The sequence below is a fragment of the Amphiura filiformis genome, chromosome 9, assembly GCF_039555335.1.
Source record: "Amphiura filiformis chromosome 9, Afil_fr2py, whole genome shotgun sequence".
Lineage (NCBI taxonomy): Eukaryota > Metazoa > Echinodermata > Ophiuroidea > Amphilepidida > Amphiuridae > Amphiura > Amphiura filiformis.
The window spans coordinates 2,161,912-2,188,745 of NC_092636.1; the positions used below are offsets into that span (position 1 = coordinate 2,161,912).

General features: G+C 37.1%; 1 protein-coding gene across 1 annotated transcript in view; it reads left to right on the forward strand.

The window, feature by feature from the left end:
- LOC140160513 (uncharacterized) overlaps positions 1-24,867 on the forward strand; it is a 31,935-nt gene extending 7,068 nt beyond the window's left edge. The window contains exons 3-12 of the mRNA XM_072183748.1: positions 3,265-3,445; positions 6,411-6,540; positions 7,333-7,419; positions 11,744-11,857; positions 12,595-12,675; positions 18,233-18,376; positions 18,938-19,132; positions 20,397-20,553; positions 21,798-23,307; positions 24,041-24,867. Of these exons, the coding sequence (XP_072039849.1) occupies positions 3,265-3,445; positions 6,411-6,540; positions 7,333-7,419; positions 11,744-11,857; positions 12,595-12,675; positions 18,233-18,376; positions 18,938-19,132; positions 20,397-20,553; positions 21,798-22,588 (1,880 nt within the window). The 3' untranslated portion in view covers positions 22,589-23,307; positions 24,041-24,867. The remainder of the gene's footprint in view (positions 1-3,264; positions 3,446-6,410; positions 6,541-7,332; positions 7,420-11,743; positions 11,858-12,594; positions 12,676-18,232; positions 18,377-18,937; positions 19,133-20,396; positions 20,554-21,797; positions 23,308-24,040) is intronic.
- Positions 24,868-26,834: the final 1,967 nt, after the last annotated feature.

A 26,834-nucleotide genomic window follows, 5' to 3' on the forward strand; every position in this document is an offset into this window, starting at 1 on the left:
GGGGGGCAAAGGAGTGAAAGGGGAAACCCTCATTCAAGGGGGAATTTGTGACGAAACAAAATAGGCTCAAAAGTACAAAAAGACCCTAGTAAAATTCTTCAGGGCGACCGCATCCAAGGGGGGGGCGGACTTCCCACAGGGATGGGGGTAGCTTCCCCCATTGCCCCCTTATGTAGGGGCCTACGGCACTGGACGTATGAGAAATTTGCTCAATTCCGCAATTTAAGACATTTTAACAATTCCGCAATTTTAGACATTTTAAATGGTAGGCCCTAATAAAGTAAGTAGAGAACGTGAACATATTAAATAATAGTAGACCTATTATACCTCGGGAATATTAATACTTGGCTTTTGCAATAATATACTCGCCACGTGCCAAAACTTGCGGCTTGCCCTTCTCGCCTGCTGCCTAAAACTGAATACCGGCTGCCATGTAGGTGTAGGGGATAATGTTTTGGTATGTCGATAGAGGGGTTGGCATGTCAAAGTGGGGAGGGCAAAGATTTGTTGGCATGGGGAAAGCAATTCACCGCCCCAGATGGCGAGTTGCGATAATGACTGAATCAGCGGTGTAAAGCACGAGTATAGGCCTACAATTCCGCAACTTTTAGGCGTAGGCCTACATAACACGGAAAAATAAAAGTTAGCCCGGGGCCATAACACTACTAAAATATTCAATAAGCATGATAAGGGGCTCACTGGGGGATTTCCAAATGGTGTAGGCCTACCAACTGAAATTTCTTACCTCTTGCATTCCCCTTCCTTCCCCGCCATAATCGCCTTTGTTGTCCCTGTTTGTTGTTATAGTATTAGTGGTTTATTAGCCAAACACCGAGTACTAAAGACAAAATCTCATCCCGAGAAAAAAATCATCAGACATTTTACCCGAATCTGATTACTAGCTAAGCCTATGATAGGCCACCTACATCAATTGGCCTACTGCTGATAGGATCCTATGTGCCAAATATTACATTTCAAAAATACCAAATGACAATTTAAATGACTTACCGGGGTATCCTTCACTTTTAGACATTATAATTAATTTTAATTTTTCACACTTTGCTGGAATTACTGGATAGGCCTTTAAAATTGTATAGATGGGAATGTCTAAATGCGAGCGTAGGGCCTACGAGCGTGTCGGATAACATGCAGGAAATTTTTCATGATTTTTACTGCGTAATACTGTAGCATATAGGCCTACCCGTGACGTGACTTCCAAAAGTGTGTGTTATTCAAAAATCAGTCGTGTCCCATTTAATGTGCACCAAATATCGCTTTCCCCCTCGATCTGCCCAATTTTCCCAAATTCCTTTCCCGGCCCGCCTTGGCTTGTCCAATTTTTTTTCATACTCCATGGCTCCATTGGGATTGCCCCATGATTTGAGCTTAAAAATACCTAAATATATACATGCTTAAAACACGGCAACTGGTTATAACCAGCCCGGAGACAGCTCGTTATAAAAGTAATTATAACGCACGGGTGATGTAGTCAAAATTGCGTGTCAAAATTCGGATACCGTGGAGAGTGCAGAATTCTATGGAATATATTTGCTTTTTTTTGCCTTGGATAGCGACAATGATAGGTAAGACACAAAAAATATGAATCCACTTAAAATATTATATCACTGTATCAATTTTGGAGTTCCTAGTTGAAATGGATTAGAAAATAACGACAAAATAGTTACCAAAATTAGCAAATCTAAGCTTACGAGTCTTATTGAATATGGTGGGTATAGGTGACGAGAAATGCAATTTTTTCAACATTGCTGTAGTATGGTTGTGGTAACCTGTTACCTATGGCTTAAGTAAGTTTCAGTGAAATAATGTCGCTAGTTACAAATACAAAATATAGCTCAACATTGAAAATAGAAGCATTTTAACCAGTTCGTTTTTGATAGATGTGGAGCTCTGAAAATCACCAAGTTCATGAAGCCATCAGGAACCACTTATTCCCATTTTACATATCAACATTATTTCTCTAATGCGTTGGCAACACGTATCCAAAATTTTAACGAAATCCGTTGATAGCAAGCTTTCCAAAATGAAGTGAATTTAAAGCATGAGTGATGTACCTCCTTTTGGCTTCTATCTTCAAAAGCATGTAAGCTACATTCATACCGATGCCACCAATATAACGAGAAGATTTGCCCCTTCATTTTGCATACCACTTTGTCCATTTTTTTTTCTCATTTCTTCACAAAATGCAAAAAACCGCAAAAAAATGCAATGGGTGTAGTACCCCCTTAAGCTTATCAAATTAAATCAACGCAAGCTTTATACAGGCTGAATAGCGACATTATTTTGTTGAACTGTTTATTATCTGTAGCCAAATTAAAAGCAAAATCGGGCATGCATCACTAAATTATGGCCTCTGTCACAAAAAAATCTTCATGCTCATGTGACGTGAACAAAATTGAAACACTGACAAAGTACATTTGTGTATGAGCTAGATTAATAAATAATAATTGATAATAATGCTTAGAATGTTAGCTTCGAGATGACCTATGATTTTTAGGTCTACAATGTTTTCTGGAGAAAAAAATTGGTTTAGGTGCCTATGTACAGCCCAAATTAGGATGAGAACCATAGAAATTTAGCGTAACCTTAATATGGAAATTGATAATTTGTATTCATGTCATACTCTATTAATGATTTCAAAATGCATTGAATTTGAATGCATTTTGAAATCATTAATAGAGTATGACATGAATACAAATTATCAATTTTCATATTAAAATACAAAACATCTTGAATTTTTTTTTTTTTTTTTTTTTTTTAGGTCAACCATGAATGATCCTAGCATCTAGGTCCTGGGACACTCCATTTTTTTTTTTTTTTTTACAATTTCTGGAATTTTTTGAAAAAATGGGGGGTGGGACTATACTCGAACGTGAGACTATACTCGGACGAATCACGGTATATGTACTTGTAGGCCTATACATGCAATTATGTAAACAAAGTAAAAAATAAGCGCCCACCCAAAATGAATTTGATACGCCTCCCTGGGCAGCAGTTAATTGAACAAATATTGTACCTGTAGGCTCTTGCCCAGGGTGTAAAACCAGTCACCCCTCATTTTTGACGGGCAGTTTGCTCAAGGGACAGAAAAGATTAATGCCTCTGGCAGATACTAATTCTAAAACTAATGCTTGATTTTATGTTTTCAGAGTCAAATTTTTGAAGTTTTGGTAAAAATTGCAGGCACTTGTCAAATCCTAGCTAAGACCCGGTTCTTACCAATGCTGATTGTTATGTTTTTTTCAGTGAGAGTGATACCAGATAAATCCAAGAAGAACACTCCTCAGGATACTGCACCTGTTGCACACAATGACACTACAGAGCATACTAAGCAGAGTAATGCACAAAGGCAGCATGTTGAGAGAGAGGCATCGGCTAAAGCAGTTACATCCAAGGCGGAAAGCAATGCAAGGAGAGATAAAGAAAGGTACAGTAATTTGAATTAGTTGTACTTGAGTCAAAGATCACTATGGACCATAATAGCCTCATCCCAATGGCATAGTCCAATAACCCCAATTGCATAATCATTGTGCAAAATTTGACCTCAAGTTACAGAGAGTGAGTTTTTGTACCCACATTTTCAAAGGTCATTCAATGAATGTGAAAATATATTGGGGTTTAAGAACTGTGCCCCTGATAGATGAGCATGTTGTGGATCCTAGTGGATATTATACCCCAAGATTACCAACTCAAAGTTGGCACCAACCAGTATCTTGGTTTGTTGCTCATGGAAGCCATTTATGCTTCGGGCATTCATTGACAAAGGGCCTGAAATCAAACAATTTTTTTCTCAGAGAAGACAGCATCGTAAGCCATGATGATATTGTGTAGAATTTTGCGTAGTATTCTGTAAGCAAAGACGGTGCGTGCTCGATATTTATTTACATATGTTAGCTTGAATATGCATTCGTAATGCCGATGTACCGAACATTCTACATCATTGACCTGGACTGAAACTTGAAAGCACACCTGTTTTCCCAAAGACATACCTACTGTCCAAGAACCTTGCAGACAGATATCCTCTGAAGTAATCTATAGTGTAACATGGGGGCTTCAACTTTGCTTGACCTAATTGTGACCTTTCACTTGCACTCAGACCATATATATGATAGAGGTCAGGTATATTATGAGGAAGGTCACATATGAAGACTGTTGATGGATGTAACACATTACTGACCAACATTTTCACCCTAGATCCCAGACTAAGAGGATGCTTTTCAACAGAATTGTGAAAAGAAGCCAATTGCTGGAATTCAAGTACACTTTTAATATCTTGGAATGAGAAATTAGTGCCTTTTCACTTTTTTTTCAGTGCCACAAAGTTCCCAGGCACATGAGGCAGTGCCTCCAATTTCTTTGACATTTGTTTGTTTGTTTGTTTTATTTCTTCTTTTGCCTGGGTTACTCATTCAGTGGATGTTTTAAGGTATCCTCTGTTCTTCCATGAGGCCCAGGGGTCATATTAAAATATACATCAAAATACACATACTTCAAAATACACCAAAATAATTTAACAAAATATTTAAATACATAGGATCCATAAATATATATAGGCATACACAATCATGAACTTAAAATGGGCAAACTAACCCATATTTACAATTGTAAAATAAATAACCAACACAGCTCATCAAATTTAAATACAAAGCACTTTTATCAAAATTATAAAATTCAAAATTCAGAAATTGCAAGCAAAAACCCAAACAAAACTTGGGGAAGTTTTCAACAAAAGAAAAGATTTCAGATTTTCAAAATACTGCATAAAAGGCATGTTTTTGAAACAAAATAATCAAACAGTTAAAAGATTTGAGACAGCATAGTATTTATATAACAATAAAATTCATCATTTAGTATTTGAAAACACATTTCACAAATTATAAAACAATTAAAGATTTTGAACATACTAAAACTTTCATCAGCATTTCAATTATTAAATATACACATTTCAAAACTTTTGATTTCAACATTGGCCAAATACAAGCTTAAGGCCATGTTTACAAAATTTTACAGTGAATGAAAACAGTTTATAAAAAGATTTGGTACTTATTACATTTTTCACTATTAAATATTGCTAATATTAAATATTACTAATATTACACACTTAAAAACCTGTTTTTGAAAATGGAAGTTGAGTTGATGCAGAAGGTGAACATTTTGCATAATTTTGGTCCTTTTTATCATTTCAGAATTAATTATTGAGCATTGCATAACTTTGTTTTCATCTTCAACTTATTCCTGAGCCTTGTAACATTTCCTCTGTATACTGTCATATATGACATAATTATTGAGATATTGAATTCAATCATTATGATGGCAAAGATGTAGGAAAAAGAGTCAGAAGCTGAAAAGAAAGTGGAAAGAAAATGGAGCAAGGTTATGGATTACTTTTGATATTATAATTGTTTGTTTTAGGGTTTGTTAAGTTAAAAAACACCTTATATAAACAAGCTGCTTGACATTAAGTCAAGTATGTTACTCATTCTTTCTAGGGTCTATGCAGTGTTGCCAAAACTTTTCAGCGTCAAGGTGCGACGCATTGACTCACCAGGCTGTGGTAAAGGATTCTCAAGTAGCCCAATTTTTTAAGCTTCCAATATTTGGGCGGATTTACCCGAATTTAGAACACAAAACACCCAATTGGGCGGAAAAGCACTTGACTTTAAAACTTTCGGTACGGTACTAACTGGGAAGTTACTGACCGATCAATAAATGGTCACAAAACCCATTGTATTTGCAATTTGGAGCTTCATAGACTCAAAACCTTTATAAATCGGCTAAATTGAAAGGAAAATACATCAAATTACTGCCACGGCCTGAGACTGGCAAAAGTAGCCCAATTTTAGGCAAGTAGCGCATGCTTTTTTGAGTAGCGGCAAGTGATCGCCAAGTAGCCCAATTGTGCGCCTAAGGCGCGGCGTTGGCATCACTGGGTCTATGGTCATAAATATGAAATCCTATTCAACTAAGCAAATAAAGATTCTAATAAACAAAGAAAAGACTTCCTATGGTTGAATTTAGCAAGAGGCAGTGATTCTTGAAATTCTCATTATTGCAGTGAGTATAAGCTAGTGATTGGATAAAAATTTGATAGTAACTAGTAATGAACTTGCTTTCATTGAGTTTCAAAATCCGATCCAATACCGATATCAAAAATATCGGGCCGATGTGATATCCGATCCGATAATTGGTTGATCCCTAAGCAACATAAGACTCATTTCTCTAGATTGTGTCACGTGACGTGTGGGGGAGCAGTTATTGTGATACAAGAAAATCTTGTATATTGAGAAATGGTGATAATTACAATGTATATGTTGTTACACAAGGAAGATTTCTTGGGTGTGATATCAAGTAAACAGTTATTTTCAAATAAAAATGTTATCTTTCAAATACAGGGCTGACAGAAATAGAGAGCAGACTGTGGTTTCCCCAACAGAACATGAATCAGTGTGGAGGGAACTGAAATTAGCATCGTCAAAGGGGTACATACTAATTGATAAGATAGGCAGGATCTTCAGGAAAGTGGTAAGAGTTGTTCAGTCATTTGTAATTGTCACTGGTATACCGCAGAATTCCATCTGCAACCAGATAATGCCGATACAGGCAGATGTACAAACATGTATTATTGAAGACTTGATAATAGGATAATAAAATGCAAGAATGAATGAAATAGCTCAATTATAGGCAGGTCACAGCATGAATTTTGGAGGCATGTCAAGCAATCTGCAAGGAGCCTTATGGGTGCACACCAGTAAATAGCTCCCATTGACTTTGTGTACAAACAGGGTCTGGGAAAACATCATTTTCTTGACTCCAGAGCGACTCAGTTCTTCAAAACTCACCCTTTCTGCAAGTCGAAGGTCAGATGAAGACATCCATTGTAGAAATTATATACGGAGTCCAGCATTTTTTCGCATGTAACACATTTTGAAAGTTTAGCCAAATTGTCATAAAAAGTCAGATCCTGCTCATTTTTCACAGACAATCTATTTCCCAGGCCTAAATGAGGATTAAATATGAATCAGGGCCTAATAGTTGGGTTTTAAGCCTTTTCTAATGTATTTAATTTAGTCGTATTACACGTTTCCTCATTTGAAACACTGATTTTTTCCTCCCAGGGTGTATGAGACTTGTATTTACTGGTGTGCACTCTTATGTAGTACAGGTAAATTATGGCATTGGCCAATTGCTGTCACAGTAGCACAGTGCTTGCTTATAGTATTCTGTTGAAAAACTCTAGATACATTGGACTAAATACATTGGCTCATACAACAAGATGGTTAAGGATTTGATATGAATATAACTTTTGTTATAAAGGTTCAACATCTGAAGGAGCAGCACTTTATGGGACTGGCTGTCAGTGGGGTCAACATAGGACGCAAGGGGGAGCTTCACATTGTACAGGTAAGATTTCAGAAAAAGTTCAGTTGTTTTAGTTCTTGTATTTGGCTGTTAGTCTTATTCATTCTTTTGGGTTGTGACTACTGGCCTGACTGGCCTTTTGATAATTATCCCCATACCATGTGCTTCAAATATTTGGGTGGTTTTTGGCTCTTAGCGTAGCTAGGTGAGCCTGAGTCATTGCAGTCAGTGAGGACTGTATTTTTGCTACATATTTTGGCCACTTGCGTTCTTGCTTTTTATGCTAAGGTTTCTTTTGTTTATGATATTTGGCTTTGAAATTACGTTCCAAGGTTTGCTTAGTTATTTAGCAATCGATTGCACTCCTTTAGAAGTGAATTTGGGGTGGGGAAAGTACTTATTTTGAAGTAAGAAAAGTCAAAAGTCGTCATGAGAAACAAGTCATTTCTATCGTTTTGCTTGGTTCCCTGTTGCGCTAGAGATTATTTTGGTCTGAGTAATTTAAGTTGTGCGATCATGGCGGGAATTGACGGATTGCACTATTTTTCTTTGGGAAAGTGACCTTTTATCATGAATTTTTGCGGTGATCTCACATGGATAGAAACGTGATTGGATGATTCCTTTGTCCAGATTGTTTATTGAGTTCTCGGAGTTTTGTTACCATGGGACAACACTTCAAAATCTCAAAATATTTAGAGACCAGCGGCGTAGTAATTTAGTTAAATTAACGCTAAATAACCAGGGTTGCCAAAAAAATTCAGCCCGAATCGCAGGTCAAATAATCGAAAAGTCGCCCAAATGTTTTCTTTACCCTTTGCATTCTATGGGGCAGGAAATTGTCCCGGGGAAAATCTTCAAAAGTCGCCTAATTGGGTTACCAAACCGCGGGTTTGACAACCCTGAAAACAACGTCTCGACAGCGAAGGTCACATCTGGCTATTCATTATCATTGTTTGTCTGGCACGCTTTCTACAGCGTGGGTTGGGAATTCTGAAAAGCTGTAAAAATTACAATTTTGCGGAATAAAGGGTGGGTTTCTAAAAAGCGTGGGAGCAATATATAATTATAAAGCGTGTGGGTAACGCTACCAATTGAGAAAAAAAAATATAATAAAGTAATTTGATGATCTGTTGAAAAACATTCATATTTTCTTCATAAATCTGGAAAGAAAATGTCAAAAATTAATTTGCTGATGTTTTCAATTCATACGACGTCACCCGTAGAAGAATCGACGCGCCGTGAGTTTTATGAATGAATATCATTTTCAGTCTCTACATCAGCCGCTTTGGCCCGCTCGCTCACACTAGAAGTGGAGCGATCCGAACCACAGCGGCCGTGTAGAGAGTATATAGACTGACGTTTTCATGTATTCAGGATCTCACAGGTATCTCAACCCTTTACAATTTGCCCATGTGTTTATGATAAACAATCTAAAGTCGTATCTTTTCGATGCAGTTGCAGTGATGCAGTTTTGCCAACATTTAATATGTCGCAAATGTTTCAGATGAATAAGAAAATCACGAGTGTTTGATAGATGAGGATAAATTCTGCATCAATTCGGATTCTGAAATGGATTGATGGCGCAGATAATGATAAAATGGACCCAGAAGTGACTGTATGAAACGGCGCGCCGATGTTCAGTCTTCCGAATTTGATAAAGTAATGCTGTAAACAATCTTAAAGACGTATCTCTTCGAAAGATGTTTCAGATGAATAAGAAAATCATGAGTGTTTGATAGATGAGGATAAATTCTGCATCAATTCGGATTCTGAAATGGGTTGATGGCGCAGATAGTGCTAAAATGGACCCGGAAGTGACTGTATGAAACGGCGATAGCGCGATGTTCAGTCTTCGAATTTGATAAGTAATGCTGTAAGCTTTGGTCACAAACACTGCATAAGGGTGGGGGTTCAATTTTTGATAAAAAGGGTGTCTGTCTAAAAAGTGTGGGGGAAATATAAATGGAGGGGGTTTGACCCCCTGACAAACGTTCGAAATGTGTAGTTGCTACAACTCAACTGATCATCACTATTTAATTCACTATCTGTTTGTTTGTCTGTGTCTGCCTCTTTTCTCAGAGACTATTGTAGTAGTAGCTCGTTCACGTAGTGATTCCGTTGTCCCACTGGCCTACAAAACTTAGATTGCATGGCGATCGGAGTGTTATCGTCAGAGCACCTCAGACTAGCATAGTAGGGGAAGCATGTTCCTCAAACTTGGTGGGTGGATGCATCTTTAGTACACCATGTCACATACAATATTTTCTCAATTCGAATTTTATCCTTTCTGGGTATGACTGATTTTGTTACCGTAAAATTTGTGTCAATTCCCGATATCACATGTTAGTACCGTACACTATAAATGCACCAGATTTTGTAGGCTCCAATTGCTGATTACATAAATGAGAACAACTGGTAACCAGCGGCACTGTGCAGTACCGGTCTGTTATTCAATTGTGTTGTGTGTGGGTTACGTGTATTTTATGTGTAAAATGCGGTGATCCACCCAAAAAACAAAATCATCGTATAGATCCCTGGTACTAGGTGCATCTTGACCCCAGCATAAGTTTGTAGGCCTATTGGTTAGCGGGTCAAGGTCACCTGAGGTCATCCAGGGGTCATTTGAGGTCAAATTTGCAAAAACTGTTGTAGGGGCATGAAACTGGTTACAGTCAACATTTGGAGTCAAATTTTGGGAAGGTCATCCGGGGTCACCCAGGGGTCATCTGAGGTCAAATTACTAAAAACTCGTATGGGCATGAAACTTGGTGGGTAGTACGGGTACAGTCAACATTTAAAGTCAAATTTTGGGAAGATACTAAAAATTGTCGTATGGGCATGAAACTAGGTGGGTACAGTCAACCTTTGGAGTCAAATATTGGGAAGGTCATTTTGAGGTCATCCGGGGTCACCTAGGGGTCATCTGAGGTCAAATTACTAAAACTGTCGTATGGGCATGAAACTTGGTGGGTACAGTCAACATTTGGAGTCAAATTTTGGGAAGGTCATTTTGGGGTCATCAGGGGTCATCTGAGGTCAAATTACTAAAAACTGTCGTATGGACATGAAACTTGGTGGGTACAGTCAACATTTGGAATCAAAATTTTGGGAAGGTCATTTTGGGGTCACCCAGGGGTCATCTGAGGTCATATTACTAAAAACTGTTGTATGAACATGAAACTGGATACAGTCAACATTTGGAGCCAAATTTTGTGGGGTCGCATGTTCCTCGAACTTGGTGGGTGCATCTTGACCCCAGGCAGAACAAGTTTGTATTGGTTAGTGGGTCAAGGACACCTGAGGTCATCCAGGGTCATCTGAGGTAAAATTAGCAAAAACTGTCATATGGGCATGAAACTTGGTGGGTACAGTCAACATTTGGAGTCAAATTTTTGGAAGGTCATTTCAGGATCAACCGGTGTCACCCAGGGGTCATCTGAGGTAAAATTGCTAAAAATGTTGTATGGGCATTGGTGGGTACGGCCAACATTTGGAGCCTAATTTTGTGGGGTCGCACAGAACAAGTTTGTATTGGTTAGTGGGTCACGGTCACCAGAGGTCATCCAGGGGTCATCTGAAGTCAAATTAGCAAAAACTGTCGTATGGGCATGAAACTTGGTGGGTACAGTCAACATTTAGAACCAAATTTTTGGAAGGGTATTTTGGGGTCATCCAGGGGTCATCTGAGGTCAAATTACTAAAAACTGTCGTATGTGCATGAAACTTGGTGCGTACAGTCAACATCGGAGTCAGCCAGGGGTCACCTGAGGTCAAATTACTAAAAACTGTCGTATGGGCATGAAACTTGGTGGGTACAGTCAACATTTGAAGTCAAATTTTTGGAAGGTCATTTCGGGGTCATCTGAGGTCACCATTTAGAGCCGAATTTTTGGGAGGTAATTTTGGGGTCGTCTGAGGTCAATTTAGATGAATTCTAATAGTTGCCAAGGCTTTCTATAGTTGTTGAAAACTAAAAATACTAAAAAAGGGATTTTAAAATTTTGCAGAACAAATTATTCTTGCTGGTTCAGTAGTAATTTGCACAATAATGAATTATTTTCAGATTTTGCAACTAATAGTAATGCGGCAAAAAATAATAATGCGGCGGAGGAAGATTGACCCCCGCATCGAGTTTCAAGGGCCGTATTGAATATTTGTGGGGAATTTTTTCAAACTGAAGGTTTAAAAAAATTGGCCGACCTACCCAACCTTTCCATACAGCTACCAACCTGTTGCGCATTCGACTCCAAGAACAATTGCTTTCCCACAAAAAAAGCGTAGAGCCACAGCGCCATTGGTGCTCTTGTTTTTCAGTATCTTTTTTATGTTACTAATTAATGCAATAATGTGTGGTGTGCATTTCCAGATTTATGCAGACGAAGTGACTTACATCTTTGATGCCAAATTATTGGGTGCAGCACTTTTTAACTATGAGAGAGGGAATCTGGGGGAAGTGTTAGAGTCACACTCCATCGTCAAGGTAAGTTTGTAGGCAGATGATTTCAGTTTAATCCATCATGCAGTGGCAGATTTGAATCAATGTGTTTATGTGGTTGCATCACCAGCGTATGGACAAATAGCTCTTCTACGCGTGTGTATACGCCCTGCAGAATTAAGTTAGCGCCCATGACTCAAACCTGCCACTACAAAATCCAACACGGTGTTACTTTCAACTTGAGACGAGACACAGAATCATGGAATAGCAGTGTTTCATTTGCATGGAATACAATGTGCACTGAGAAGTTTACACAAAATCTGGTGAGTTCTACAAGCAAATGAAATGCTCAGAGAGAAATGTTCTAATGTGATTCCCCATGGAATACTCCATTCTGAACCAGTGTCATGTAAAATTTGGTTTGTGCCTTAATTTGCTTTCTTAAAGGAGCATTTTGTGATTCTAGCATCCTCTTTTTATGACATTTTACAGTAGATATCCACAAAAAAGCTTATTCCCAAAATTTCAATTGATTCCAATTTTGTGGTTGCGAGTTACGCATGATTATGTGTACTGCTCCATAGGCCACAGAAAGTAATACAAATTTGACAATATTTTTGCTAAATAAATTAATCTGCAAGAAATTTTATGTACATAAGCATTATGTAGCCCGAGGTTCCCAGTGACAAAATTCTCAACTTTTTTTGAGAAAAGTGGGGATGAGGCTGTGGATCATGAAGTGCCCCTTTAAATTGTAAATTTCATAATTTTGCCTGTTTCAGGTTGTCCATGATAGCAGATGGATGTCTGATCTTCTTCATCATCGATTTGGTGTTCAACTGAACTGCATCTATGATACACAGGTAATTATTTATACCCTTGGTTGGGCCTTCACTAAAGCCAATATTATAAGACAAAGCAACATTCTAAACCTAAGGGTCTAAACATCTTCACTCAGGAGACCATTTCTTGCATTGTGGAGCAAGAGCAACTGGATGATCTTCTCTTAGACATTGAAAACAAATCCATGGCACTGGAGAACCAAATGCAATATTCTAGGCGTAACTGCCTTCTAGTGACTGGTATACCAGAACATAAGGGAGAGAAATCGGAAGATACTGATGAGGTGATCAAAACATTTGCGAGAGATTATCTGGGAGTTAACATCGAAGATGTGGATATTGACCGCACGCATCGTCTTGGCAAGCCACAGGCAGGGAAAAACAGACCAATTATTGTCAAATTCACTAGATATAACGCCGCCTAGCGGTTATGAAGGAAAGGAGGAAACTCAAGGGTAAGAAAATGGGAATCCAGGAACATTTGACTTCCTTTACCCAGCACATGTTGAACATGGCAAATCAGCTCTCACAAAAAGCACCGTGGGTTAAAAAAGTATGGACATGGGACGGTCGTGTTACTTGTCTTGTGCAAACAAACAGAGAAGTTCCAGAGAAGAAAGTGACTGTAACCTGTCAAGATGATCTCGACAGGATCTGGAGGAAAGGCGCTGAAATGGTTAAAAGCGGGACTTTGAAGAAACAATGGAAGAGTAGAATCGGTGATGCATCCTATAACAGACCAGCATGGGAAAGCAGAGAAAAAACAGACTAATTAAGTTAATGATAACTGTGAAATTGTGAACTTGAATGCTACAAAATTATTGACAAATGTTTGTCTTGAAGATTCAAGATATATCAGATATAAATAATAAAATTATTAACTGTGTTCAATATTATATTCTGAAATCATTGTATATCAAAATGGCGTAGCTGTAGGCCCCTATACACATGCATGTTAAATATGGCTAAACTATAATAGTATTTTAAGGTTGTTCAATACGAAAATTCGATAAATTTCTGTACAATCATTAATCAGAGTCTTTCTCTTGATGAATTTTATGCAATGTTATTCAATCACTATCGAGCAAATACCATAATACTATTATTACCTTTAAAACTGTTAACTGACTAAATTAGGTACCAGGGAAATGTTTTAAGTTGTTCTCACTTAATGCTAAATTGTCCTTGCTACTTAATATAGCAATCATGTGTAATAAAACTATTTGGTGTGTAGATTGAATGTATGCAATGCTGATCAATATTATATCGATACTCAATATTATATCGATACTCAATTATTGAATAAAGATTAGCTCTTCACTACCCACATTTTACTTCTTAAAAACCACGGGCGTTCGTCTAGGATATTTTGCATGCAGGGTTTTCACCAAATTGTTTGTACATCACGTCCTATTGAGCACTCTATAATTTGATCGTACAAAATTAAGATATACAGTATATATACTGTTGTTGTTGTTTTTATTATTTATATTTGTTTTATAGGATTGTATGTGCGTAGACGTAAATGGCAGGTAAAGAAAAATGTATCGTTTGTAAAAAGAACATGCAAAAGAAACATCAAATTTTCTCATGTAAAATATGTAAAAACTATGTGCATAAGAAATGTATGAACCTCAGTCGAAAGGAAATTTCGTTACTTAAAATAGATGAATATGTATGTAATAAATGTTCCAAAATCAATGATGAGAATATAGATAATGATGAGGATTCTGATGGCGATAATGACCTTATGAATGAATCTGGAGAAACAATCCACATAACGGATATTAATATAGACAAATATGATAAAATGATGTTTAATCCAATTAGATTTCAAAATAATAACAAAAAATGCTTAATTTATTGAAATGAACAAAATACCAGAATGCAATTATTTAACACCGGAAGAATTCAGCCAAAAATATATTGATACCAATAGTGAACTCTACATACTGAATGTTAACATTAGAAGTATCAAGAAAAATATTGAAAAATTAAAAGAAAACATTAAGACCTTAAATCACTTAATTTAACATCATTGGCCTATCTGAAACACACTTAAAAGAATCGCCATCCGAATACTTCAACTTAAATGGTTATAATATGGAATATACAAACAGAACAGAAAGAGAAAAAGGGGTGTTTGTTTATATATTTCCACTTCAATCAAATATAAACTGAGGTCTGATCTTTGTATTTCAAACTCTAATTTTGAATCTTGTTTTGTAGAAATAGAAAGAGAAAATACACGAAATATGTTAGTAGGTGCCATTTATCGTGCTCATACGAAAATTGAGCATTTCATCAAAGATATTGGTCCTATTTTTGATCAAATAACTAAAGAAAATAAGGAATGCTATCTAATGGGGGATTTTAATATAGACTTGTTAAAGGATGACTGTCACAAACAAACTCATGAGTATCTTAATCTTGTTTATTCATATTCGTTCATGCCAACAATTTACAAACCAACTAGAATAACTGAACATAGTGCAACCATTATTGATAATATACTTACAAATAATCACAACGATGTAAACTCAGAAATAATAGTTACTGATGTCAGTGATCATCTATTAACTATAGTACTCAAAAATCGGGCAGTAAGAAAAACATCGCCTGATGAAAGAAATTACTTCTATAAGAGGAATCATAATACTTGTAATATAAATAATTTGAAGCAAAAACTTTCCAATGTGAATTGGCATGCTGAACTGGATAATGAAGATGTAAATGATAGTTACAATAAGTTTATACATATTTTCAATAATGTATATGATGAATGTGTGCCTTTGACAAAATGCAAGAGTAATAATAAAAAGAACCAAAATTTCCTTGGATAAGTAGAGGTCTTCTCAAAAGTATAAAAACTAAGAATAAGATGTATAAGAGGTATATACAAAAGCCATGTGATGAAACGCTTGAGTCATTCAAAACATATAGAAATAAGTTAAAACACGTTAATCGAAAATCAAAAAGAGAGTATTATAAAAAGAAATTTGAATCTGTTAAATACAATCTACAAAAACTTGGAAAACAATAAATAGTATTATTGGACGTAACAACAAAAGACATATGCAAGCTAAATTCAAAAATGATGAAGGCGAAACGGTGTCAGATCCCCAGAAAATTTCAAATGAATTTAATGAATATTTTGTTAACATCGGACCTAAATTAGCTTCCAAGATTACAACGAATGGCAAGAAGTACTATGATTATTTAAAGAGCCCATTAAGCAGTAGCATGTACATGAAACCAATTGTTAATGAAGACGTTATAAAAATAATATATAAATTTAATCAAAACAAGAGTGCTGGTCACGATACTATTGGTAATTACGTGGTAAAAAGATTGCAAAGGAAATATCGATTCCGATAACTATCATATTCAACCTGTCTATTACTGCTGGTGTAGTACCAAATGAGTTAAAGATCGCAAAGGTAATTCCCATTTATAAGAAAGAAAATCCAGAAGTTTTCTCCAACTATCGTCCAGTTTCTGTCCTGCCATGCTTTTCAAAAATACTTGAAAGGCTTGTATTCAACAGATGCATACATTACATTGATAAATATGAAATTCTAAATGATAAGCAATTTGGCTTTAGATCTAAACATTCTACCTATATGGCTATCTTGGAATTTATTGACAAAATTAGTAATGCTGTCGAAAACAATGAGACAACTGTTGGGATTTTCTTAGATTTGTCGAAAGCCTTTGACACTATCGACCATAGTATTTTATTACATAAACTGGAACATTATGGTTTTAGAGGAAACGTTTTAAAATGGTTTAAAGATTACTTACATAATAGAAAACAGTATGTGTATTACAATTCTTGTAAATCTGAATATAAAGATATAATATGTGGAGTACCTCAAGGCTCCATCCTAGGCCCATTATTGTTCATTTTGTATGTTAATGATATCATAAATACTTCCACCATTCTAAAATTTGTCTTGTTTGCCGATGATACTACTATAACTTATTCACATAAGGACATTGTGTCCAAATACGATCTTATCAACAATGAATTAAAAAGAAGTTAATAATTGGTTTAAGGCTAATAAGCTATCAGTGAATGCAAGAAAGACTAATTATATGGTGCTTGGTACAAATCACAAAACATCACGCGATTGTACAATGTTACTAATAATATTATATTAGATAATGTAATCCTGGAAAGGTTGAATAAGACCAAATTTCTTGGAGTGACAATTGATGAGAATCTAACTTGGAAATGTCATATTACCAACATCTCAAAGAATATATCTAGAGGTGTTGGTGTAATAAACCAACTGAAACATTTTGTTCCCGAGCGAATAATGTATTCACTATATTGTACTTTAATACTCCCTTACATAAACTACGGTATCTTAGCATGGGGAAATACTTGTCAAAAATATTTGGAAAAGATTTTCAAACTTCAAAAAAAAGCCCTTAGAATGATATCGAATAGTCACTTTTTAAGTCACTCAGCTCCTATTTTCAAGAATTACAATTTGCTTAATGTTTATGATAGTTATGATCTCGAACTAAGCACTTTCATGTACAAGTATAATACCAATCTGTTACCAAAGGCCTTCAATCGTTATTTCGTTGAGCAGAGGAATCACCTCAGGTATCACACAAGAAACGCTGAAGATTACAAGATCTGTCTAACAAAAACAGAGTTTGCTAACAAAACAATAAGAACCGCCGGGCCAAGAAAATGGCATTCGATCGACAGATGCGCCAAAACGGCTACATCAGTAAAACTCTTTAGATCCCAAATTAAAACAAACCTTATGGAAATGTACACTTAATACCTCTTAGTTCTGATTTACTTAGTTTTATTTTTCTCCCTTTTAAAACAAAAAATCGATTAAAATTAACCGATCTCTTAGCTTCTATACTATATTCACAAAATGTCAGCTTTCTTTTGCGATATACGTGAGCATATGTTATGAAATCCTAATTTGTCTTACACTTATATTCTGCATGTTCTTTATTCATCATTTTTTCCTGCTTAGTTCGTTCTACATGAATGTATGAAAGAGGGTGGCGGGGGGGGTGTTTGTATGTATGTAATTGCATTTTATTAGACAAATTAAGAAACGTAGGTTAAGGTTAAGGGGGTGCTTGTTCAGGCCTTTTTGGCCTTCTGAGCATCTCCTCATTCAAATGTGTTGTTTAGCTGTTATTGTATTGTTGTATTTTGAATGAAATAAAGACTGATTGATTGAAGATCAAAACACCACTGTTTACACCCGCCAATAATTCCATTGTAAGAAAACTGATTACTTCATTAACAAGGAAGAAGTGCTTATCTTGGACAAGGAGGAGACATGGTTCTAGAGAGGTGTTAGAAAATCCATACGGGAGAAAGTGAAGCAGCCTGCTATTATCAAGAAAGGGGGACTTCGCTTTCAGCTGTCACATGCATGGGACCCAGTGGTAAAGGGTCTTCTCTGTCATCTTATCTATTGCCTGATGAAGAAGTCTAATGTTTCCAGACACAACGTTGCATATTGAGTTGTAATCTTATTTTCAGTTTCGCATTTAATTCCAATTTTGTTATTTTTAATGGTAATTCCCACAGGTGACTGATGTTCTTGTACGACGCCATGAGAAGGGTGGAGAGACACCTCGCTACACACGTGCCTTGCCAGAGTGTCTTCTTGAATACCTAGAGATCAGCATTAGTGATGTGTTTTCTAAGATGGTTCACAGCAAGTTAAATACAGTAAGCTTGTGTTTCTATTCTTTAGTATTCATTGTTCTGTGGTTATTAACTACTGTCTTTCTTATTACCTCTAATTGGTTCATTACATGATATAATCATTTGAGTAACCAATCAAAATAGAGTTTTTAGAACTCATAGTAATTTTAAGCTTAATCTCCTTCAGCCCTACTGACAAATCAGGTGAAATATTTTGGGGAAAAACAACACCTCTGCCATTTAGCACTTCACAATTGATATGACAGTATAAATGGAAAGAAAAGTGCAAATGTTCATTTTTCAGCACTTTCGATTTGGATAGACTTGCTTAAGTCCTTTTGCACCTGATGTCTGTATGTGTATGTGATGTGATAGCTTATTCTTTTTTCAGCTATGGCCCTGATTGATTACTCCATCAAATTATGTACCACCTGAGTGCAACAGTGTATGAACTCCAAAGCTTTTTGAATATTGGCTAAGTTACATGTATTACATGTATAGTTTGTTACAAATGTGCTGGTTGTATTACATATTGCAGTTTGGATTTACTTGTCATAAAATAATTGTAATTCCATTCAAATACAGGCAGAAGAACTACTGTGGGATGAGCGACCTTTGAACTGTGAACTCTTGGAGTCAGCGATGCGCAATGTGCGTTACCTTCTGGATCTGCGAGTTGCTACCTTGAGACGTCTAATGGGGGAATTAATGTGTGCGACACATATATACACGACATGTGTCCGGGATAGCAAAGAGGAGACAGCAAATAGCAGACGACAGGTAGGAAGGTTTCACAGTGCAGACAATATTGCCTCAAAAGCTGAATTTATACTCGATTGCTTTCACAGAAAAACGATTCTCACGTATGCTCAGTGTTTACTTCCTTTTTCAGAACATCAAGCCGATCAATTGATACAAATCGCTGAGGCAAAAGCAATGTCGCTTTTGTGTGTTAAGAAATCTCAACTCCCGAGCAATGTCGCTTGACACGTGAATGCGTCAACCAATCATTTACTATCAACTGGATCTATTATTTTGTTAATTAATTTACCTTTCTTGATCATTAAATTTCGGAGATGAATTAAATAAAGCAATAATTATTGACAGCAATGGATGTTCTAAAAATGTATTTTGTGAAGGGTTCAACTCTGCCGAGTTATGATTTTTTTCTGCTCTCCCAATTTATTATAATTGAATACCTGAGTGGAAGAAGGGCCCAACTCCATTTTACAAAAATGAGTTCATCATATTTTAAAAGACCTGTACCCTTGCCACTGCAACATATGTCATTTCACATATATTTTATAATGTATGTTCATGTACCGGTACTTAAGGTCCCTCAAGATGAAAACAGTCTGTCACTTAAAACTTTTCCAAATTTAGTGTTTTTGTTTATATCTCAAAAAAAGTGTTGATGGAGTTGAGCGCTTCTTCCACTCAGGTATTCAATTATGTTAGTATGCAGCTTCATAAAGTCATTTAGACCCCCCCCCAATGAACTCCGCCATTTTTTGTGAGTCATAGAGGGCAAAATACTATTCCTCTGTATTATTTTGCCATGCACCCAGTAAGCTCCAATTTGAAGTGCTTTATTTTATTTTGTGGAGTACTTTCGAAAAAATCCCTATTGTAATTTAACTTTAGGGGAATAGTTTCAGGATTTTTTTTTGGGAGGGGGGGTACTAAATGCCCATTTATCCCCATTTATTCTGAGCCACAAGCTTCAAATAGGGGCTGCTTTCTATTAAATATTAAAAATTTCCCCCATAATTTAATTTTGGAATCGCCATTTGCCTAAGTGTGTTTTGAGTCCTGCTCAAGCTGTGTGGACTTTTGCAAAATACGTAGGTACACTATTTAGGTCCCATACATGACAAACCAATATGTTGTAAATTAGCATAGCAGACGGGTAAATACCTTGATCTTCTCATACATGATAGGCAGTTGGATTATCTAAATATTTTTCAGAAAGAAGAATATTTTTCCCTTATAGTAAGTTTGTTTATCTTTTTCAGTTCAATAACTTCATGTTTTCTTTCCCCAGGATCCTTCACTTGTTCCCTATGAAATAAACAATTTCTTTCGACGAGGGATGCGTGGGACATCTGACGTTTATGAAGCATTCCAGCTCGCATCTCTTGGTGGGGGAGATGGAGTTAAGGAAAAAGACGGATCAGTGCCCTGGGATCTGTGGCAGTCTGGTATGTTTTTTAGATAACTGCAAAAGCATTCTGTTTTGAGGTCATTGTGGAAAACTAGAGGGGAACCTTTGGTTTGGAAGGAAGATATTTTTCAGAGGGAGCAAAAATACCAAGGTCCAAATTAAACCAAGCCATAACATTGTCATGATTCGTCCGTCCAGAGAGCGGAAGGTCGTTGGTTCGATTCCCTTGCCGGCATATTCCCTTGCTTTTTTTTCAAGTTGGGTTGTGTGCGGTCGGGAATTGTGTTCATTGTTGTCATGTTTAATTGTAACACTTTAGGTTGGTTAAAGTGTTAATTCTTTCTTATTAAATATATTCAGTTTCCTCTTGTAGCGAGCAATCGTTCCCCATTGTGTTTATTTGTTCTTGTGCAGGATGCGTATCCCCATTACCTACTTTACTTATAATTATACTGGGGAAACGATTAAGCATCAGTAATGATCTCCTTCACTTCATGAAGGTTGTGGGTTCGATTCCCATGCCGCACATTCCCTTGCTTTTTTTTTTTCAAGTTGGGTTGTGTGCCGGTCGGGAATTGTGTTTATTTGTTGTCATATTTAATTGTAACACTTTGGGTTGGTTAAACTGTTAATTCTTTCTTATTTTCAAAATAGTTGGTGTGAAGTTATAGAATTGTCATTCTATGCAGTTATTGTGAATTTTTTTCCAGATTTTCCTTTTTATTTGTCAATACATGCTTATTTTTCTTTTTCCTTCAATTTCTGACAAACAAATGGATCTGTCTGAACTGAAATAGCCAAAAGTGACACGAATGTACAATAATGCGATGTGCAGATATGTCATTACGTGTATAAAGCTTATGTAATAAAGCAGTCACTCACATGTCATTGTTGTCACAATATGGGCAAAAGGCTTGAATAGTTTAATCTTGGTTGAAGGAGGAGTTTTCAAATGGAATACTAGTAAAATAATTTTTATTATTACTTCCGTGGTCCAAGTATGCAATGGTGATCAGCGATCGCGTAAAAGTGGGGAGGTCTCATTCCTTTCTACTCGCCAATGAACCCATGGGCCAACTGTCTTGTTGTCAAGACTGTTGATCAGCCAATCAGCGTGATTGTTTATCATTTCTGTGTTTACGGTTGTGTAGCACAGCACAGACCACGGATGTAATAAAAAATTGACTTCAGTCAATGTCATAGAATGCATGTGCATCAGCTTTGTTTTAAGTCACTTTATGTTGATCAGTTGAAATAAATGTGGGTATTTTGTACCAACAGGTCAGAAGTTAAATCCGGCACTCCACATGAAGAGTCGACAAGCACAGTTTGCAGATGCCACAAACGCAACAACCGATCAGCCACAGGCTTCCAACTCTCTTAATTTTCAACAGAGTCCTATGCAATCAGAAAGCCCTAACAGGCCTCAACTCAATGGGATCGTAGCAAATGGCAGGCCCGGAGGAGCGGAAGTGGGTTGTTTGTCTGACGAAGCATCGGATTCAGATGACGAAGATGTTTTTGGTGGGGATGAAGATGTGTTTGCATGGAGACGTGGTCCCACTGTCGAAGGACAAGAGGAAACAACTTTTCCTGAAAGGAAGATGGAGGTATCGAATATCAATGCTCATAGTGAACGCAAGTCAGAGAGTAAGACATACCAAAATGATCAAAACTTATACAACCCTCCTGTTGTCAAGTGTGCAACAGATTTGTACAACTTACCTGTGAACAGAGTTGAATCCTCAACAACAGATGAAGAAACATCTCAACTTGAAGAGAATGAGGAAGCTTCAGATGAGGAGGTGGAAAAGAGGGAGCAGAGCCATCAAAAAGTTGTGGAACCAGTCATATGGCCAGGTGGAAATGGTGCATCAAGCTTTGTTGCACGGCCAGCTGGCATTGAAGAGGGTACTTTGTTTGAAGCCATTCCATCAGGAAATGACTCTTCTCCTGCTCGTTCCATAAGATCAGGCATGAAGTCAACTGCGCCACAGGATAATGAGAATTCACATAACAGTAGTGTTGCTAATCCAATGGAAGAACCTACCGTGCCTTTTTACAAATGGTAGATCTGGTGCTAAAGAAGAGTTTCCTTTGTTAAACAAAGCGGAATTTTCTCATACCAAATACCATGTAAACAACGAAGGAGCAACAGTCAAAGTCAACTCGCATGATAGCCCTGTCCATAGTACTTGGCCATGACATGTATGATAACTCTGAACAGGAATTTGGTGCTAGATCTTGTCTTTCCAAAGATCCAGTGTCAAACCACAAAATCGTCACCCGGATCGAGAACGGTACATTCCACCTCGGATGCGGGATGTTCCGCCACGATTCCGCATAAATCAAAAATGTAGATAACAGTGCCTCGATTCCAGACCAATATTCATCATACAGTACTCATTCCAATACAGCTCCGCAGCAGAATGGTGCAATTGAAAGTGGATCCGAGTCGTCATCCGGTTCATCTCAGTAGCGGTTCAAGTAGGGACAGCAAAGGTCAAACCAAAGTTCCCCATTCGTAGAATTGGAAAATGGGCCCATGTCATTTGGTGAAATGGTGGCTCGGCTTTCAGACCAAGGTAGAGACTCTGATTCGTCAAACGGTAGAAGGAAACAAGCGCTGGTTGGAAGTGACAAGCCAACAACCTCATCTGGGAGCGAAGATACGAATACTTACGATGAGATTATCGCAGCAAGAAAATCTGAAGCAGGACCAAGGGGAAGGGGACGAGCCAGGGTGTTTCAAGCACCGATGGAACCTCAACCTGCACGGAGAATGCAGAAGGTAGGCAATAGGATTTTTTACAACTATAGAATACCCACTCGTATATTGAATACCTACCCATCGTACGGTTTCATACCCTTACAGTCAGAATTCTGACTAGTGGACTGTTTTTGAAAGAACTGAGTTAGCCCTAACCCCTAACCCTGAGAACTGTCTGAATAGAGGGTGTGATTCTGCAAAGGGCCTGTTATCAGAAGGCCTGCTACTCAGAAGGCCCGCTACTCAGAAAATATTTTCTGAGTAGCAGGCCGTCTGATTAACAGGTTTTCTGATTAGCGGGTCTTCTGGTTAGCACATCATTTTAAATGAAATCAAGCCCGCTATTCAGAATAGCAGACCTTCTGGGTGACAAGTTTTTTGAATAGCGGGCCTTCTGATTAACAGGTCTTCCAAGTGACGATTGCCCCCCCCTCGACATATCAAGCCGGATTGGCGCTAATCTATACATGTAGTAGCACATGTTAACTGTGTGCAAAGTATTGTGATTTTAACACAAAGTGCACTATTTCTGCCTTAGTATTGGGCTATTCTGGTTGAAATCCGTACACCCCCTTAAGACATGATCTTAATCTTCCACACAGGGAGTGTGAATTTGAAATCAGGTTACCTGAATGAGTGAAGATATGGGAGATTAAGGTCATGTCTTCCATAGGGGGGTGTATGGAGTTCAACTAGAATAGCCCATTGCTATGCTTAAGTCAATTTTATGATTTATTTTGATTACTTTTTTCAGGAGAGGGTCTTAAATGGCACACCCTTGAGGAGTAACGAGGTGATAATGGACTTCCCATCCGAGTATGAAATCCAACACGCGCCAAAAGCGATTCCAATACGAGCTGGCACCCACCTGCTCAGTGTCAAAACAATAGGAAGAGGTGTCATGCGATATTGATGTACCGACTGGAGGAGACACTAGGATCCACAACATGCTCATCTATCAGGACACAGTTCTTTAACGCCAGTACAGTTACACATTCATTGAATGACCTTTGAAAATTTGGATACACAAATTCATACTCCGCAACATGAGGTCAAATTTTGCTCTATGATTGTTTAATTGAGGTTATTGAACTATGCCATTGGGATGAGGTCATTGTGGTCCATAGTGAGATGAAACAGGTTGTTACAGCTTCAATTTTTTAAATATTCTTTATGTCTGGAAATGAAACTATTGAAGGCTGTTTATGAGAGTTTAAAAGGTGGGTTATCTGAAAATGAGTGAGTCTACAAAGCCACTCTTGTACATATGTTATTGTTTAAGGAATGCATGTATTTTTAGATATATTCTGTATGTATGCATCAGTCATTTTAATGAAAAACATACCTTTTTATTAAAGCAATACCTTTGAAGGTGATACTGAAACTCAGGAATGCCTTAATTTACCAAAGAAATACCAAAAACTTTGATTAATCAACAAAATGATGCATATTTTTTTTTTATAAAGATAGGAACGCAGAACAAAATGTCATATCCTGTCATAAGTAACTCAAAGTATTACGAGTATTAAATGGCCTTGTCATTGTTTTTGATAACCCTGTTGTACCACGTTAACAGTTTCTCTAAAATAATTACCCCATTCCAACAAGGAAACTTATTTTTATGCAACTTTTTAAAAGTGAAATACAAAGTTTATAGAGAATTAATTTATGAACAAACCTAACCAGGACAGCATTTTCAGGGTAACTCAGCTGCCATGTTTTATACTATACAGCAGGTCAAGTGAAGTGTACATGTAAATACAATTATTTATTTTTTAAAAGTTAATTTTATCGTTTTGGTTTCTTAGTAGTTGTTATTTTTTTGTTAGTATAGTTTCAGTTCAGGTAGTTAGTTTAGTGTCTCTTAAGGAGCCGATAATGGGCTATTTCAGTTGAAATCCATACACTCCCTATGAAAGACATGATCGTAATCTTCCACACAGGGGGTGCAGATTTCAAATGGAGTCACACATCCAGGTAACCTCATTTGAAATTCACACTCCCTGTGTGGGAGGTTAAGGTCATGTCTTCCATAGGGGGTACAGGTGTATGGATTTCATACGGAATAGCCCAACAGTTGATGTATTTTAATGTTAATATTACTTTATTAGCCCATGTTATGAACTAACAGACTTGCAAATTCATATGTGACTTGGCCTATCTTAATGTTAGGTTGATGCATGATCTGGTCTTGAGTCCACATGTCACCAGACTCTGACACAAAATGACTTGGCTCAGCTTGGATACGGACAAAAATGGACTCCGTCAGGTCCCAGTCCACTCCAGTTAAATGCAGATCAAATGTGGAATAATTTATCTAATAATGTCAATTAAATCTCAAATTTGATCCAAATTTAGTTGACTCGCATTGTGGCAGTACAAAAAGTTGAATGTCTGAACATTGTGACATTAAAAGGTTACTCAAAATCAATTACTTCAAGTTCAGTTTTGAACATAGACTCTGTCCATGTCTGGACTTGGCATCCCAGTCACTTGGATTGAAGTCAGGATTCGAACACGAAAGGACTCGACTCGGACTCGGACACAAATGAACAATGAAATTGGATAAGATGTTACAGGAGTACAGGAACAAGTCAGAATTTAGAATGCATGAAAAAACCATTGGAAGTATCTGTAGTAAAATTTGCCGGGTGAACCATGCTCAAAACACGGCGGAGAATTGGACCTGAGCAGCAGCTGTGAGAGGCAAAATCGACCACTGCAACAACCTGTTGTTTTCCTCCTTGTCATTGTCTTCATCATCGACATCATCATTAAGCTGACAATCCTTTCTTTTAGACCACCTGTGCTATAAAAGTACTCAGTGGTTACTTTTGCATGAAGGTTCAGCAAAACCTTGGGAGTTGAGGTTAGATATATAGGAAGGATGGCAGGTGAACAGCTAAGAACATGTTTAACCTTGATGCGAAAGTTTAATTTGATAAATAGGTGATTTTCACCTAGTAGGGGTGGAAATATCAAGGGGCATTACACAACAGATGAACATGAATTAAGCATCAGGAAACAAGTGAGATTTAAGGAACATATTAAAACTGCTGAGTACGAGAGCCAAGTTCAATGTCTCTAGGAGTGGAGCCATGTAAGCACTGAAACATTACACGGTGAGCTACTGAAAATTGATATGTTCTTTGACTAGCAGACAGTGAACCTGAGCACAGTGAGAATATTACATTTTGTTTCAGCCACTGTTTTGGATGTGTTGAAGCCTCTGTTGTACCAAGGAGAAGTGAATTTCTGTAGTCCAGACATGATGATACAAGAACATAAACAATCTGATTACAAGATACTTAATCATAACAGTATAGTTCAGGAAATGGACAGGAACTGAGAAGTTAAAATAACCCACAGACTCATTTACCAGATAAACGGTGAACAACCTAGTCCTTTTGATAACGGCTGAGTCACATATGAATGCAGTATTTATTTAACACATTTATATTTTAGAGTAAAACCATATTTAGTCATGTGTATGTCTTTTCTTGTTAGTTAAAGTTTAAGATGTGATAATTCAATGATTTTGTTCAGCA